Source organism: Psittacula echo (genome assembly GCF_963264785.1).
Source record: "Psittacula echo genome assembly, chromosome: 24".
In the NCBI taxonomy this organism is placed as follows: Eukaryota; Metazoa; Chordata; class Aves; order Psittaciformes; family Psittacidae; genus Psittacula; species Psittacula echo.
This window is the reverse complement of record NC_137759.1, coordinates 1,337,185-1,355,161: the sequence shown is the minus strand read 5'-3', so window position 1 is coordinate 1,355,161 and position 17,977 is coordinate 1,337,185. Positions and strand designations below refer to the sequence as shown.

At 46.2% G+C, this 17,977-nt stretch overlaps 1 protein-coding gene across 2 annotated transcripts in view; it reads right to left on the bottom strand.

The window, feature by feature from the left end:
• Positions 1-17,977, bottom strand: part of CRTC1 (CREB regulated transcription coactivator 1) — a gene marked incomplete at both ends in the record, with an annotated part of 39,582 nt that overhangs the window by 4,973 nt on the left and 16,632 nt on the right. The window contains 11 exons of one of the 2 annotated variants that reach the window (XM_080634079.1): positions 1,999-2,100; positions 4,218-4,469; positions 5,053-5,186; positions 7,814-8,034; positions 8,360-8,403; positions 8,787-8,872; positions 10,174-10,268; positions 10,980-11,033; positions 11,715-11,860; positions 14,720-14,767; positions 16,014-16,130. In XM_080634079.1, coding sequence (XP_080490205.1) covers positions 1,999-2,100; positions 4,218-4,469; positions 5,053-5,186; positions 7,814-8,034; positions 8,360-8,403; positions 8,787-8,872; positions 10,174-10,268; positions 10,980-11,033; positions 11,715-11,860; positions 14,720-14,767; positions 16,014-16,130 — 1,299 coding nt within the window. The remainder of the gene's footprint in view (positions 1-1,998; positions 2,101-4,217; positions 4,470-5,052; positions 5,187-7,813; positions 8,035-8,359; positions 8,404-8,786; positions 8,873-10,173; positions 10,269-10,979; positions 11,034-11,714; positions 11,861-14,719; positions 14,768-16,013; positions 16,131-17,977) is intronic. The other variant, XM_080634080.1, reaches the window with a different exon arrangement.

The window sequence follows — 17,977 nt, the reverse complement described above, 5'->3', positions numbered from 1 at the left end:
GTTAGAGAGGAGCAACGTAGCAATAAACAAGGCATTGTCAATGGAAAGCCATGCAAACACAGAGGTGGGAGCTACGAGCAGAGCTTTTCAATCCACGTTTGAACAGGGAGCCCCTGGAGAATACACACACAGGGGGGACACGAGAGCCAATCCATCTGGAGATGTGGAGAGATGGGAAATTCACTTGTGGTGAATGAACCAGAGGGGAGAAGAAAACCAAACCACAGGTTGCTGTTTTCAGAGCGTGTCACTCATCTCACTGACAGGGTCAGAATGGTTTCACCTAGAATCAAGCCAGGAAGAGGAGCGAGTGGGGGATGCCCACCTGGTCACACCTCCTTCAATCCACTCTCGTCAGCCAGGGCCACGCTGTTCCACAGTGGGCACGTTCTGTGGTTGGAACCACTCTGCCTTTCCTCTACAGATCACCCTACAGCTGATGGATCCTGGGAGCTGCCCCCACCACCTCAACCAACCCAAATTGTTCTCCAGAACTGGTTTTTTAGTTCCCCCATTGCTTCTCTCCAAGCTTCATTTTTGCAACAACCACCAGAGGCAGCTCTTGGGTCAGTGATGGAGGCATCGCTTTTAATTTAGCAAACATGAAGGATTGTGTGGTTGTTTTGAAAAGGCCAATTCTAAAGTAAGTGGTACTGATAAACCCTCTTCCTTTCACTAAGAGCTACCATGTCCTGCTGAAAACAGCTCCTAAGCAGGAGCTGAAAGGATGAACCAGAGTCACTGTGTGCTCCACTGGGGAGTGCTGGCTGTGCTTTGGCCTGACCAGTGGCAACAAGTCTGTGGACAAAACCAAGAACATTTTATTGAGAAGCCAAGGGGGGAAGAAAATCAACACAAAAATCAACAGTGGGGGCACTGCCTGAGAACCTGCAGCAGGAGTGGCAACAGCTCTGCTCTGTGGGACAGCCTCGAGGAGCCAGTTTGCCTGTTTCCTCTGGGGCACACCCAGAACAGAGAACTCAGAGAAGCAGCAGAAGAGAGAGAAGTTAAGAAGCGATTCAGCAGGGGTTAACAAAATCCGGACTGTCCTGGCACTCGGCTCTGTTGCTGAGCTTACCAGTGACCTGTCTCTGGCTAATGGCAAGGAGAGACAAAGCTTCTGCTTTGGAACCATGAAGGGGCAGCACTTATTTAGACAGGATCCTCCTTGCAGCCTTAAATGGTAAATAATGAAACAGAAAATGTATTTTCAGACTCTGTTGTGACGCTCTGGAAGAACCTTCTTTCTACAGGTGGGATCTAGGAAAAGGGCAGCCCTATGGAGCTACTGGAGCAGCATCAGCTTATTTCTGTGCTGAAATACCCTCACTTCCTCACACTGGGGCACCCCTGAAGACTTGCTCAACTGCCTTGCTGCTGGTAGGTAAAAATTCCCCTTCCACATACCCCAAGCTATGACTTGCATATAGGACATGTGGAGGTAGAAGAATATACATTCAGAGGGGGAAAAACCAGCCAGCATGCAAGACAGTGTGTTCAGAACCCATTCCTTGCAAGCCACAACACACAGCTGCTGATTTTAAAAGCATTTTCTCCAGTGGTTTCTTTCAGAGTGTATGTTCCCATGTTAAAAAAAAGGTCCTGATGGAAACACATTTGGCCACACAGGGGATACTCAGCCACAGGAGTTTCCCTGCTGCAGGAAGCACTTACATTTTCCTCTCTCTCTCCCCTTGCCTTGTCCACCAGCTCTATCTGGTACTGCTGACTGAAGGGCTCTACCCAGAGGCTCTGTCCATGGTGCACCCCAGAGAAAGAACCGAGTTAAACAGTGTTCAAATCGTAGCTTTGATCAATCAAAAGGCAATTCACCAGCTATTGAAAAACTCTGAACTGAATGAAACTGCAAACAAGATGAGACACTGGTAATGCATGAGGCACACACAGGTACAGTGAGACAACTATGGGTCAGTAATGGAGAGACTCAACTCAAACAAACACAAGAAGCAAGGCCTGTGGAAGCACAGAGTCCCTTACTTGAGGGGAGCTGCCAGGAGAGAAGCCTTGATTGGAGACAGGAGAGGTGGGAGACTGGTTGGCTGGGGATCCAGCATTACTGCGGTACTGCTGGAGTGAAGCCTACAGAACAACACAGAATTAAAGACCATGGGATTGATGGACGCTTGGAAAATTAACAACTTTTGGTGTATAGAGCTCGAGGAAGCTGGGAGAAACCATCCTCTGGAGGAGTTCTTGGCTATGTGTGAAGACAGGATTACTGTGAGCGATGCAGAGGCAGGGTATCAGCGTGGCAGGGCCTGGCTGGAGCAGGGAGTGCTGCTGCATGAGCAGAACTGATGGAGCATTTCCTCCCTGGCCTCAGTTATCCTTAATTTTTAAAAAATCCCACTCTGGGCAGGCAATTTAAGGAAATTTAGGAAAAAGAAGCCCTGAAAGCTGGGAATAACTCAAAAATCCTGTCATTTATTCTCCAATTCAATCTGCCATAACCACACATCCCTGACCTGTGCTTAGATCTCGGGAAGCCCTTCTCTTATTCCTTTGCCTGCTCTCAAAGAGCCTCATCAATATGGGAGTTACATCCATGCAGACTGGAATCCTCAAAGCTGCCTTTTACCCCAGGACATGGAGCAGACATTGTCTGAGAATCTCCACTCCATTCTGCAGCTTTGTATTAGTGACATTTACATTGTTCTCTGTCATTCTGAGAACACATTTGCAAGGATTTATCTTTTGGTGGGTCATAAAGAACCCAGGTTTGAACAAATTAATCATCTTCATGGCATTTAAATAGGAAGTTGCAGTAATTAAAGAGTAAGTGTAGCTCTTCTCATCACACCTCCTTCAGAAATCAACAGATGATTGAGGAGAACCTGCAATCCAGTAGCTGTAAGCAAAGGAGTACTTTAACCACGAGAACACTGTACTACTGATGCTTCCTGACACCAAATTCTGTGAAGCTCACAAAAATACATCTGACCCTTTCTGCTACGTGTTGCTACTCATACACTTTAAGCAGTGAGTAACCAAACTCCAGCAAAAGGAACTTCAACATCACTCCACAAAAACTGCACTGAAGTTATCAGTGAGACCATAGCACAGCTCCAATGGCTCTCTGGATAAACTAGCTTCAAACTTCAGTTTCTTTACGAATTATTTCAGTTGCTTGGAAAGATAAGCACAGCACCCTAAAAGTTAAGGCCATAAAGAAGTTTAGGATGAGGAAAGCAACACAGAAAGCAAAGAATGAAAATCAGAATCATCTCTAGCTACGTATTAGAATCAAAGCACTGGGGCACATTCTGAGCAGGCTGGTATCCTTTCCACTGCTGGATTCATCCTTCCCTCTTCCCCTTCCAGTCCTGAAAGGGAAGCAGCTTCATTCAAGAACCACTTATCAGCACTCAGCCACAAATGAAATCCCCGATCAAGTGCTAGATCAATAGACAATGATTTCTTCTCATCCTCAAGCCAGTTGCTGTCACTATGACACTGGCAGGAGGACACAACAGGTCAGACCACTGAGATCCTACCTAGTGGGCGGAATGAGCAGAGAGAAAGCTGTGAAACCCTTCCCTTGCTCCCCTGGTCTCTGCAGTTCAGATCTGCAGGTGCTGAGACAGAACATTCCGTAACAGACCATGTTAAAACAAGCAAGAAATGTGTCCGTAAATCCCCAGGTACACAATCCAGTTCTCCTGAGCATCTGAAGGCAGGCACATACCCAGGTTTTGGATAACAATGTATGCTTTAAAATTCCTTAAAATTAGAGTTCTAAACATAGAAAATACCTGGTTCTCTCTAACTGTGGAAAAATGCTTGTTAGCATTTCGCTTTCTTTACTCTTAGCTCTAACTCCTTTAGCTTACTGCACATTGTGGAGCCTACAAGGTGCTGGAGGCACATAACGTTTAACACCCTGGAAGGTATCAAGGCAGCAGCAGCAGAAAGGTATGAAATCAGTGCTGATCTATTTAATCTGGTCTAATCAAACATGGACACCATTTTATGAACATCTGGCCACCTTCAGCACACATTAAACCCAAGTTTCTCTCTGTAAAACATTAAAATGTGGATTCAACCAAATCCATTCTAAGTGTACTTCATTCTCTGCCTCAAAGGACAGTTATGGAAGGGTCTGCCCAGCCGGATCTCTGGCTCTAGGCTGTACACTGTTGGGTTTTCCAGATGAAAGCTGGGTTGGATGAAGTGTTCTGGGATGCAGCCAAGCTTACCGAGTTGATGTCTATTCCCATGGATGGCTGGGTCTGGCTACCCGGAGGTGACTGTGGGATGGTAGAAGGTACCGTGACAGAGAGCGGGGGGAGCTGTGCTCCTCGCTGTAAGCCAGAGGTCTGCATTAAAGGAGTGTTCTGAGGCAGGGTACTTGCCACCTGCGTCTGCTGCTGTTGCTGGGAAGTTGTCTGGGTAAAAAATGGATATGGGGGAAGCTGCTGCTCCAGAGACAATGCATCCATAGCCACGGCCTTGAAAAGAAGAACCAAAGTCATCCACGCTGACACATAATTCCCCTTCACTTTCATGCACATCAACTTTCACTCTTAGAGAAATGCACTAAATCAATCTCATCTTGCATTCAAAAAATGTTACCTAAAGGTTCAGGAACAGTCCAGAACATGTTTCAAAAGACTTCAGATCACCTCCAGCGTACAATAAACAAATTCAACAGGCTCAAAGCCCAGCTGAATGTGCAGGTCAGAAACTCATAATCCCATCAGTCACAGAGTCACACTCGGGAAATCAGTTTCAAAAGCCATTTGAGCCTCACTCATGAATTAGAGAAATGTCTTTCAAAATCTCACCACTAACTTTGGGACAGTCACATTAAAGCGTCCCAAGGGATGTTTTTTGCTACAGTTCTCAAAAGCAAAAGTAAAATCTGTCCCCTCTCCAAACCTCCCCCTTTATAAGGTTCTGAATTAATGAACACAGAAGAAAACGACAGAACAAGAGGCAGGAAGTTCCAGCCTTAGAGCCAGCTTCCCCCTGGGTACAGCAACACAATCAACCTGTGCTTGGAGACATGGAGTTCTCCAAGTAAGTTCCTACCTGAGTAATGGGTGACAGAGGGGACAGTGTAGGAGACATCTGCTGCGATTGCGGCCGCCGGGAGTCGGCGCTCAGGGAGAGGGGGCTGACAGCGGCCGGGCGGTGCTGCGGGGCCGGAGCCGGCGGCGACATTCCTGCCAGGAAGGGACAGGAACAGAGCAATGGTTTATTGACACCTGCGTGGAGCTAATCCCAAACCGATGAGAAGTGAACGGCCTGAGCAGACAGCAGCTTAACGCAAAGCGCTGGATGCGCCTCGGCCAATCAGGCTGGAACACATTAGCTGATTGCAATTGATTCTGTCAGGCTGAAGAGCATTGGGATGAGAGGGAGATCCCTGTGGTTTACCCTGGACCCAAATCAGTCACTGTTGTTCAGGTTCATGCACAGACACTGGCTTGAAACGGCAACAGACAGAGCAGCTCCAGTGGTTTACAGAATCCATCGGGACTGCTCTCCCACACCTCCCAGGCTGCAGGCACTGATCCCAGGAAAAGCACCCTCTGCTCTATTTGTAAGGGCTCCAACTTCAGGAAGAAGGTAACAGATCACATAACAAGACTAATCAGAGGGCACCTGAGAGATTCTGAAAGCAAACACCTATTTAATGGAAAAAGCAGCAGAAAAACTGGTTACACAGGAAGTACTCCATCCTCAGTGCAGGGAAGGCAGGAAATATCCTTCACACCCCAAAGAGCCACGACCTGGCAGAAGGTAGGGATCAACAACTCAACTGGTGTAATGTTTAAAGTCCAGACCAAAATGTGTAAGTTTTGAAACCTCCCCTCTTTCCTGCCTCACCCTGAAGGAACCGAGACACCCTGGAAAGGGATTTCTGGCCAATCTAGCGAGTGAGCTGCTCCTCTGGAGCTGCCAGGAAGCAGGAATTCACAAGAGCCTGTGAGCTCCCAGGCACTTGGCAAACGTTCTGGGCTTCCAGGCAGGCTGCCAGGGAGCCAGGAAGCCCGGGCTGCCAAGGAGCCAGCAGGCAAACTGGCTCGAGCGGCACGGATCCGGCAGGCTGCCTCCCTGCCATGTTTCCAAACCCAGCCTGGCCCCATGGAACACGGCAGTGAACTGACAAGCTCAAAGGCACAAACGTGCTCCCAAAGGTCTTGGTAACCTCACAGGAGTTTGGTTCCCCACAGCCTCTTGGGACAGGCCTGGGCAATGCACCCGGCTCCTGCAAAAGGTCTCAAAGCCTTTGTGTTCTCTGCTAAAGAGCTAGAAATAGAAGAGGTGAGGAAGGTTTGGAAAAATCAGTTTTAAAAGCCCCAAACACTGACTATGCCAATGATTAAACCATGGGATGGTCTCCAAAGAGGCACAGGAAAATCATCAATGAGTGGAGCTTTTTCATTTGTGATGTCTTCGATAGATGTGGCAATGTTTTCAAGGCAATTACACACTTCCCAGGCCAGGTTTGAACCATTTACTCTGCTAATTATGGGCATGGCAAAACATTCAGCAGCCCAGCCTGGCCTGACTCCACGCAAGTAGCTTGTTTCTTTTTACACGCACTATAGCTCTGCCCGAGTGTCTCTTTTGAGCCCAGAACACTTGGTAAAGGATGCTCAGAGCTGCTGTCTGGCTCCGTACTCAAATGGTTAAACCATCCTCTTGCCTCATGCTCAAGTACAACTGCTCACTCAGAACCTGATGAGAATTATTTCCTCTTCCCAACATATGAGATGGTTTATAAGTGGGTAAGGGAATCCTGCCTAACACAGGAAATCCACTTGTATTTTTGGATACAACGCCTCATTTCTAATCTAGGAATGATGCAACTGCCACTGACAATAACAATCCACAGCCCTCAAGATCCAGTGAAATCCTTTAAGAGATCACAATCCCCAGTGGAGGCTATTTGCATGTAAAGTCCTGAAATGATCAGGAGATCAGGCTCAACTTGACAGATTTCAGTTTTAACACAGAGGCTCCTCATTGAGAGCTGTGAGATGCTGAGGGGTGCACTTGGCATTACTTCCCAAAGCCCCCCTGTATTATGCAGCCTGAATATTCAGGGTGTTTTCCAAACTTAAGCAGTCAAGCTTACAAAAACTAGCACATCTTGTGAAGGCTCCACGTTACTCCTGATTGCTCAGAAGAGGAAACTGGAGTCAACTGAAGCCAGCAATGCTCTCTAAAAGAATCCTCACACGGGGATGAAAACAAAAGGTCTACTCAAGATATTGCCATAAGATGAAGGCTGCTGGGGTTAAGGAGAGTGAATTACAAGGGTTCTAGTCTCTCCTCTGAGTCTTATACATAAAATAGACAAAACCCAAACAAAAAAGCAGACTTGGGCACCAAGAACATGAGAAAAATCAAAGGCAATTTGTAAGTCACATAATCAAAATACAGCTTTTGCACTAACCTTAGAGCAGCTCCCAGTGCCTAAAGGGGCTGCAGGAAACCTGGAGAGGGGCTTGGGACAAGGGACATAGGGACAAGACAAGGGGAATGGCTTTAACCTGCCAGAGGGGAGACTGAGATGAGCTCTTAGGCAGAAGCTCTTCCCTGTGAGGGTGCTGAGGCACTGGCACAGGGTGCCCAGAGAAGCTGTGGCTGCCCCATCCCTGGCAGTGTTCAAGGCCAGGTTGGACACAGGGGCTTGGAGCAAGCTGCTCCAGTGGAAGGGGTCCCTGCCCGTGGCAGGGGTTGGAGCTGGAGGAGCTTTAAGGTCCTCTCCAGCCCAAAGCAATCCACGATTCCATGATTATGGACAATGTGCAGAAGTGCCCCAGAGTTTCGCTCTTACCCTGACTGGCTGTGCTGATGCCCAAGTGAGTCAGATTGGCAGCAAGATTTCCGGTGCTATTGGAGCTACTCAGGGCTGGGAATGTGGATTCCTCAGGATCTAACGGTGTTGGGAGAGGGGAAGGGAAATGGATGTTTGTCAGGTCTGGCAGGGAGCCACCTGTGTTATGCGTAGCAGGAATCAGTGTTGTAGTGTTTTCCTGGTCAGCTGATGGAAAGATGCTAAATAAGGGAGAGAGAAAAAGAAAAGAGGTCTCTGATTACAAGTCAGCCTGGACAAATCTTGTACAGTCTGTTCTGAAAAAGGAAGGTGCCATATACAAACTGTATACTGCACTATTTGTTGTATTATCTATTGTAATGCATAGCCAGAGATTTATGATCCAAGGGGTCACTCATAGAGGTTCTGGCTTGCCTTGCGTCTATTGCACTTAACACCATCTAAGGGCTTTTCAGAAAGCTCAAAAGCAGGAGGACACTCCATACACAGCATCCTTCCTTAGAGATTTCAGTGCTCTTTAGAAAGAAGAAATTGCTCAAAACTTACTTGATTCCTGGAACTTCACATGATTTAGGTCTCGATGACCCAGTCTAAAATAGAAGGAAGACAGGTTTAAAGGCAAAGATCCTGCTGGAAATCAATGCTTAGGATATACTTCAATTAGGAAGTTTTATTCAACACATTTCTACACAAGAGCTCTGTGAAACTCTTGGAAGAGACTTGTCACCTTTTCTGCTTTACTGGCCCAACAAGGCTCAAATGTAGAGTTTCTCCTGGTATCATCAAACATGTGCACACACACATACATATAAAGTGCCTTTCTGAGCTAATATTTAGTGATTTATTTCTAAATACAGCATTTAATCGCTAATCTCTGAAGTACTTTGTTTCAGTTGACAGTATTTAGAGCATTCATTGAACTAAATACGTTTAGAAAACAAAATGGGTACACTTTGGCATGGGAGATTCCTACCTTTTTAGTGTCCCATCCTTGCTTAGAGAGGGTTTTGTCTGCCTCAGAGGGGGTCTCCTCCATGCCAGGGACAGTCAGTAATAAGACTAAAAAATAAGACCAACAAGGATTGTATCATATTAAGCTTCTCAGTAAGAAATGTTCACGTTGGAAGTTTTAACTATTTGAGAACTCTGATGTAACTTATTAGCACTGAATGTGAAGGATTGGCACTTCTGGGAGATCAGAACTGAAAATATGAACACCAGAAGACACTGAAGTAGTATTTAACCAAGGAGACATCACAGGCTTCAAAATACAACCAAGCAAATAACACTTCAAAAATGTTGGCCTCCAATTTAGTCTCTAAATGGAAGAGTGTATCTTGGGACCTAGTTTTTCCTGCCGTTTGCATTTTGCCAAGTGATGTACACATGATGTTTAATGGGTGGCCAACAGGACAAATTCCAATGGGGAAAAATCTGGACCATCTTCCCTAGGACAGAGAAATGCTATAAAGCTGTTCCTTCTCCATATTCACAGAACATGGGTTTTTTCAGAGCAAGCAACTGTTTCATCATGCTAATAGCAAGGTGACACAGAAACAGCAAAAGAAAGCCCAGTCAGAGAGATGCATCACCAGAAGCCTTTAAGAGTGATGACTCTAAATCCATATTTACACAAGACTGCTTAAGGTGATCACTATTTAATGTTTTACAGCTCTGGAAGCACATGGAAGAGCTGCAGTACAGCTCATAAGCACCTGAGTGCTGGGTGTTCACCCAGCTCTGGGTGATTGTTTAAGGATTAAATTTCTCTGGGCAGATTTAAGAGCTTTTCATGTTTTTTCTTGTGCTGACAGCAGGAACAAGGGCCAGCAGAGGGCACCTGAATTGTTAGTGCTGGAGGGTTGCGCTGCTCCAGCTCCTAACTCCAAATGGGATCAGAGGACTGGCTGTAAGCATTGCCTCCGAGGGTATATTCACTGATCACAATCCCAGAATAACAACTAGATGAAGCCTTGCTACTGCATGATATTTACCCCTGACCACAAAACGCCTGTGACCTGTACACTTGTCGAGAAGTTACTCCAAACTGCAAAGCTCTAGTACCGCCGACAGCAGCCTCACCACCGGGGTCCCACAACTCACATTACTCATCCCCACAGGGCAAGGTCTTGGAGTCACAGAATACAGGGTTCAGGAAAATGTTCTGCCTTAGCTTTGTATGATCTCTTCTCGATCTCAGTACCCAGAAGAGTAAATGTGGCTCTTTGCTCCAATTTTTGTGTATCTGAATCTAGAAGGCGTCGCACTTACGTGTCCTGACAGAAACAGGTGACAGCAACACGTGTGCACGCCATCCGAAGTACAATGCTGTGCAAGCTACAACTATCCCCTCTGTTTACCTCTTTTCTGCTGCATGTCCTGTGACCCTCCTGTGAAGGACTCTTGCTGAGCTGGAGTCATAGTGCTCTGGTGCAAGGCAGAATCGGAATTTGTCCTGGAAAGAAGACCAGAAAAATGAATTTTTATTGTCTCTAGAGAAAAGGAGGCTTCAATTCAGATAAATGGAACCAACTCAGGAAAACCTGAACACTCTGCATTAAAAAAACCCTACTCTATACATGGCACACACCAAGCACAATTTCCCCATGAAACCATCAATTCACGGAACAAATTCATTCAGGTTTGAAGAGCAATTGCTTCAACAATGGGATGGAGATTATCCACCACAGGATAAAGTGGTGGCTGTCACTACAGAATTATTTGATAAGCTTTGTTAAGATAGTGCACGATCAAATAATGCAATTTTGAAGCTGAAAACTGCTTAGAAATACTTTGGTTATACCAGTCTTTGAAAAGAAAACATCCCTGTTTCACAGGGAGGGGAAATGACTCAAACTCAAATGCTTGCAAGGGCAGACTAACCCAGCTTCTGCGCACGGAGAAACACCCAAGTCTTTGACAGCTCAATTTTGGGGTATGCCCTGGAACACCCAGCAAGATTTGCCTTTGCAAAGATGCCATTAGCTGAAACACCTGCATTTGAAAGGCAGGGCATCTAAAACATTAAGCATAATAGGAGAAAAAAACAAATCCTAAATTCAGGAAGGCAAATTCAGATGGCAAAATGCTGCGGGGAGCAACCAAGGCTTCTGTTGGACGTGGTAGTGTTGTGGGATCAGAGAACACAGACAATTGTGCTACCAACCTTCTCCAGCTTGTGTCTGAGGGAGGTGACAGATACACAGTGCCATACGGACAGCTGTCCACGTGATTCCAGTAGTTAAGGGAAGAACACCACTTGCTTACTCAAGGAGGAAGCCTATTTGAGATCTTTCCCTAAGGAATAATTCAAATGACCCTGTCAGAACCACTGCGCTCGCATGGGAAAGGCAAGCAGCCTCCCTATGGGGAGCAACCTGACTTTAAAAGGACACTCAAAACAAAGTATTCTCTGGATTGCTGTAATGTTTGAGCCACGGGTCAACCTGTGCCAGCGCCTCAGCACCCTCACAGGGAAAAGCTTCTGCCTAAGAGCTCATCTCAGTCTCCCCTCTGGCAGATTAAAGCCATTCCCCCTTGTCCTGTCCCTACAGCCCCTTGTCAACACCTTGTGACCCTGTTGTAGAAGGCCACTAAATTTGTCAGGCACAATTTGCCCTTAGTGAAGCCACGCTGGCTGTCACCAATCACCCCAAAGATCTCAGTGCCTCTCAGCTTTGTGTGTATCCCCACTTAGAGCTGAGGAAACTGAGAGAGGCAAATGCTTAGTTCACAGAGTAGTCTGTATTTATAGACAGATCACAGTTCAGCAAAAGCAGATGACATTAACTGAGATGGGAAGCAACTCTGCTGACAGGTGAGGAGGGAGGAAGAAGGGAGCTGTAAGAACTGGGAAGTGATGCTGTGCAAAGGGCGGGTGTCCCTGCCAGCTCCTGAGCCAAAGGATATTTGTCTTCCATGTTTATCCACTGAGAGCGGGCGGCGATGCGGGGAGCCGAGGCGGTTTCTGTCACGATACACTCTGTCCACCAGCCCATGGTGCCGAGTTGTTCTGCTTGTGTCCAGCCCCGAGGACTGAAAAGGAGTCTGAGAGACACAAATGAAATCATAAGCTGAAAACCACACGCAGGAGCAGTCTGCCCAGCCCCCAGTCATTTGTATGCAAGGCTGTGTTATTCTAAGGAATGAAACTCAAAAAAGATATGGGCAAGTGTAACCATGTACGTTTCCTTCACTATCACTTTCATAATAGCCATGGAAAGCAATTACTAAGGCTCTCTCTTCCAGACAGAGATCAGAGACAAGTGGAGGCAGACCATGCCAGACCTGCCCTCGCATACATCAGCGCTGCTCTCCAGCCTTTGTAGCTCTGCAATACCACCGTGAGCGTGGCAGGAGCCTCCTGACAACTGCTGGGTCCATTCCCTCGGTGCAGCATGCAGCATGCATCCAGAAGGAACATGCTGACAACCAGAGCTTCAACTACAAGGGCAGGAGATGCAGGAAGGAGATGCACAGTGAGCCTAGCGTTCACCAGAACACGCCACATTCTCTCAGAGCCTCCTTTCACCCCTCCTCTCAGTGTGATTATTTTAAGGGGACACTGATAGAATCAAAAGAAAAGCAGTTTCCTTCCTCCTCTGTCTACAAAAAGTTACAGCATCCAGTAAGTGATTTTCATCTCGCTCAGGCTGCACCTGGGTGGGTTGATTCCACTTTGAGCCCTGTCACTACCATTATCTGGAGAGCATTCACTTGTCAGTAAGCGAATTCAGAGCATGAGGACGGCAGAGGAGGGACAGGGAAGATGAATTCCCAGGCAAAACTGGAAAACTCCTGTGTTTTCAAAAGCCCTTCCCAGTGAATACCTGTGGGGCAGGAAAGGAAGTACCAAATAGTCCCACTCCAACAGCAATATATGGGTCTCTGGGGGAAAAAAGGCTCCACAGCCTTCCAGTGCTTGCCAATGTGAACAGCTTTGCTGAGTCCCTCAACACCATCTGTTTGGAAATCCAAATTTTCCTCCTCCATTCAGGTGCTGCACGTGGCAAATGCACTGTCCTGTCTGCCAAGCCACAGGACCATCTGGCTCCCATGTCAAGCTTTTGTCTCTGCTGCTTTCCTTCTCTCCCAAGTGTCCGGTTTGGGCTGTTTCACTGAGGATTTCTAACAAGTCTCACAGCTCTTTTTCAATGTTTGGTTTGTAAGAACTTTCTAAAGTCCTTCTACTATTTAAAACTCTTCTCTAGTCAGCAAATATTAGTCTCCTCTCCCTCTAGGCACACACAACCTGGGTTAATACCAACGGATGCAAAGAGGCTGTGGTGTTTATTTGCTTGTTTCAGGGCCAACACTTTATATGCAGCAGAATATTGCTTAAGTCAACATGGGGCTAGGAAGGGAGCACAGTGACTTTTTACTGTTCTCTCAGCCATTAAGATCATGGTGTGCTGCTCCAGTTCCTTAGCAAGTCTGACTTCCTTGTCTGCTGACTTAGAAACCTCAAGTCACAGCATCTCAATTTTAAGTCATTTAAATTAAAACATCTTGGTTTAATCTCTGCTGCAAACACTGAACAACAATCTGGTTCTACCTAACTGGCACCACACAGAAGTGGGCGTATTTGTAGCTCCAAAGCAACAACAAAAGGTCTCAAACTCTTCCTTGTCCTGTTGTTGCATCAACTCTACCCCAAAAGGCAGCAAAATCTGCAAACACATGTGTGCTTGGAAGGTCAACAGGAAAAGCAATTTCCTCTGCCAGTGGTCTCAACCACAGCGTTGCTAAAAAAGGAGAAGCCAGTCTGGAGCATACAGAATGCAGAGCTCACCTGGAATTTCAAAGGAAGCCAATGCATGTGAGTGTACAAAGAACTGAATGCAAACAGTTATTTCTTAAGTTTCTGCCTTTTTTGGTACAATTTCTGTATTAAAGCCACAACAAAAATTCAATGTGAGTGCAACAGGGGCACAAGTAAACAGGGACCAAGCCCCATCACAGGGCAACAACTTCTAGAGCAAGGAATTTGGGGGTGATGCTGTTCTCTGGCTTCCCAAGAACAAAGATCCCAAGTGAATCCCTGACTTGCTTATGGAAATCAGAAAAGAACAAACACTTGAGATGATGGCAATCACCTCCAGCAGCCATCCCAGGAAACCTCCTCTGGAGGAGAGACCAGGCAATGCACCTTCATTGCACTCCCCATCCCCACAGGGCACCTGGTACTTCATTAGAGTAAAAAGCTGTGATTTTGAAAGCAGAGCAGATCTGAGCATGGATCTGGATGCTCAGAGTCTTCATTTGGAAAATTAAGGATTTGAACTGTGTCGTGTCCCTGAGAGACATGCAAGGATTTGAGATCAGAACTAAAATTCCACAAAACACTGACAAATAAGAGAAAAAGACAGACAGGAAGGAAAAAGCTCTAAAGCAACAGTGTCCCTTTAAGATTTATCAAGACATTTACTTCCGAAGTAAAAATGAGTGAGGTGGCTGAGGGGAAGGAGGGGAGTGGTACCTGCTGCCAGTTCACATCTCAGTGCCTCCTAGTGACAAGCAGCATTGGGTCATCATTCTGCCTTTCCCAATGGAGCTCAGCATGCAGGCTAAGAGCACATGCTTGGAGATCGCTTAAATCACAGGCCAAGATAGTGCAAATAAACCACCATCTGCATCAAATGAATCCCCCATACACCAGAAGTAACCACATGACAGACCACAGCAAGTCCCGGGAATCTGTACAGAGCTTCTTATGCATGTTCCAAACTGGGATGCATGGCAAAACCTGTATTTATGTGACAGACCAGGCCTCCTTTGGAGCTGGGAGGGTGAATCAAATAAATACTGTGCATAGCAAAGTGTAACGGGTGCTCCAATACGTATCTGCCCGGGCAAAAGCACGCCAGTCCCAGATACGTATCTGCACAAACCTAAGTGCTTGTTTACCAAAGAGACAGGAACTGCTCCAAAGGCTTCTGCCACAGCTCCGTTGTGCTGTAAATGCAAAGAACCAACATTCTCAGACACTAACACTCCACCAGAGGCAACGAGACAGGCTTCCCCTGCTCCAACAAGTATCGGCTGGCAATTTCATCCTATTTCAGCTTGAAACGGAAAAACCTGGCCAGATTCGGCCCTGATTCAGATACACAGGTTCGAGTTTTCACTTGTCACCATTGTTACCTGTAACAGGATCACCTTTGGATATTTTCTGGGGGATGTGCATGAAAACTGTGCAAACCCTGGAGTTTAAGGACAAGTTGTTTCCGTCTCTTCCTTCACTCACTTCATAAATGTTGAAATAGTTACTTTCAAGCCCCCTGTTAGTTCCAGGGCTAAAGGAATCTATGGAATAACTGTCATTAATGGCCATCAGGCACAGTAATACTGAAATGCTGTTGCTTGAAAAGACCAGGAATCATGAACCTCCTTCCCAAGAAACTAAAGACAAAACCTTGAAGAGCTCAGCCCCTTGTGGAGTCAGACCCACGACTCTGTGACATTACAAACCCTGCACTGTGTTCCCTGAAGGCAACCAGATTAAAATAGCCATTTGGTTCTCCTCCTGCACAAGACTCCAGCTCTTAACCTCCACCAATTCAGCTGCCTACATGGATTTCAAAAGGCAGTTAGAGGACGTCATCAATATTTCTCTGTATTTATTAATACAGTCTTCAGCAGAAACCCACAAACTGCAACATTTTATTCCTGCCACATCCTTATGAGGGAAAATGTAAATGTTACTACTCAACAAAAGAGAACTAATGCAGGAACTTTAATTATTATGGGTACCCGAAATCAAATGACTATAGAAATCAGGAGTCCCAAAAGCATCCATCACCTAATCCTAACCCCTGTACATCATCTTCTGTCCAAACATGCTTACTAACAGCAAAGCATCACAGGAAACACTGACGTTCTCTCTGTGGTGCATTAACTCTGGAGTCACAACAGCAGGGGAAAGAAAAGCCAGTACTTCCCCACATCAGTCAGCCCAAAGAAAACAGCCTATTGTGATACCAGTCTGTGTCCCGTTCCCATTCTCCTCTCCCAAAATCCGTGCACTGCTTCCATGGAACATGCACCCCACGTGGGGGGTACCTTCTTCCACATCCCCACTGTGCTTTCCACATCACCTGGCATTATTTGCTTCCATCTCCTAGGCGAGGCAAAAATAGATCCAGACACAGCATTAACCAACACAGAGAAAGAAACACCCTACACAAAGAAAGCAACTCACCTGGAAGGGGAGATCCATGGCACTGTTCCCAATCTGATTCACATTTGGCAGTGACCCACCATAGTACTGGCCACGACTCTGTCCCAGTTGCAAATATTGGGTTTTCTGCAGCTGTAACTAAAAGAAGAGAAGGAAAGTAAGGGGAACTCATTTGTTTTTCAGCTGTTTTAAGTGACTCAACTCGACAGCATGTCCGTTACCACCGAGAACGGACACCATCTATAAACAGCATGAACTCAGCTTCAGTGAGTGAATGTCAACCTCCTCTGCAAAGCCCAGCTGGCAAACTGCCACCTCAGGTCTTGTGTGATAGTGTGAAGAGATGGAAGATAAAGCAACTTCATAGTCAGCAATCATATTCAATTTCTAACAAATAACCACCACGGGAAACCACATGGTTCTGTGTCACCTGCCCTTCTGAAAGCCAGGGCGTAAGAACCCGTCTCAGTCTGATCATGGCTCTAACATCAAAGTGAAGCAGGCACTCGTGTGTGAGACACAAACCAAAGTCATCTTCATTTAGGGTATTGAGGAGACTGTTCAATGAAACACTCAGCCTTCTAGCAATCCAGGTGATGGAGATGTTACAGCAAGTTGTAGCTTTCCACCATTAGGTAAGAGCTCTGGGTTCTTGCACCAGGAAAAGCCCTGGAGGAAGGGCAGAGACACAGGATTTCAAAGACAACCCAACCAGCCAAAGAAAATCAGCAAAGAATTCCTTACTGACCAGGTGTACAGGAAACTAAATGTGACACTCTGCAAAGGTTCAGTTACTGCCAGGGATCACTCTTCAGTGCTGAATGAACCTCGTACTGGAATATTCCAGTAAGCGATCCCATAGTTGTACACGTTGCTGGTGTCCAAGGTATGCAAGAGAGAGCTGCTGTTTGTACTCCAATGTCAACTTACTTTCCTTGTCACTTCTTTCGGAAGGCTGCACTGCTCAACAGCTCTTGAGTGAGCTGCAGGTTTTGATTCATCTCTTGTCAGTGGCCTCTCTCTGTTTTTTAGTTTAGTAGCACCAATATTTAAAACAATTTCTCATTCAGTTCTGTTGTTCTCACTCATCACATCCAGATTTAACACCACGCTGGCACCAAAGCTCTGTTTTACACTGATAAAGCAGAACTTGCAAGCATCTGAATCCAAGAGCCCTGCTCCCAAGGATGCATTTTCCAAGGACTCAAGAGACTACACTTAAAGTAGCAAAGAAACGAGCTTACATAAGGCCCTCTCCTCCCACTGTGGAGGAGTACGTACTTTATAATGCATGTTGTTCCTCACTAGATGTCAACTGGCTGTTTTTGCACTCTGAAATGCAAGAACATTCCTAGATTGGTAGCAAAGAATTGTTTCAAGACTAAATGTTCAGATCTTGGACTAGATGCAGGTTGGTTGCTAAGGTACTGTTGTGTGTACATCAACAAATCTGCTTTGGTTTCATTCAAGTCAACGCGAAGCCTTTCCTTCGCAATGCCAGGATTTTGAAGAGCAAAGTCGGGAAAAGCACTAGAAAAAGCAGGATCCCCCCAAATGGGTGTTTATTTACATAGCTGGGGTTTCGTTTCTTTACACTTTCTTCAAGCAAAGGAAATGGCAGGATGGAAAGGAGTGGCCCTGCCTCTACAGCTTTACCACAAAGGCCCGGAGGGTGAGTGAAGATGTTTGTAGAGAAGGGAAGGAAGAGCTGGTGCTTTCCGTGTTGACTATGAGTCCTCTGATAAGCCAGCACTTACACAAGCAGAGATGCTGAGCTGTGCTGACAGTGAAGATACCACACTGCACACCGATAGCACCGGGACAGCACAGAGGAAAGGGACTGGTTTGCCTAGATCATGCCAACACTTAGGATTAAGACAGTCCTTGAAGAGAGGAGGAGAAAACAAGATCACCCTGAATATTCTTTAAAAGCTATCCCTAGGAAAGCAACTCAAATACCTTTAATTCACAGAATCTCCCCTGGA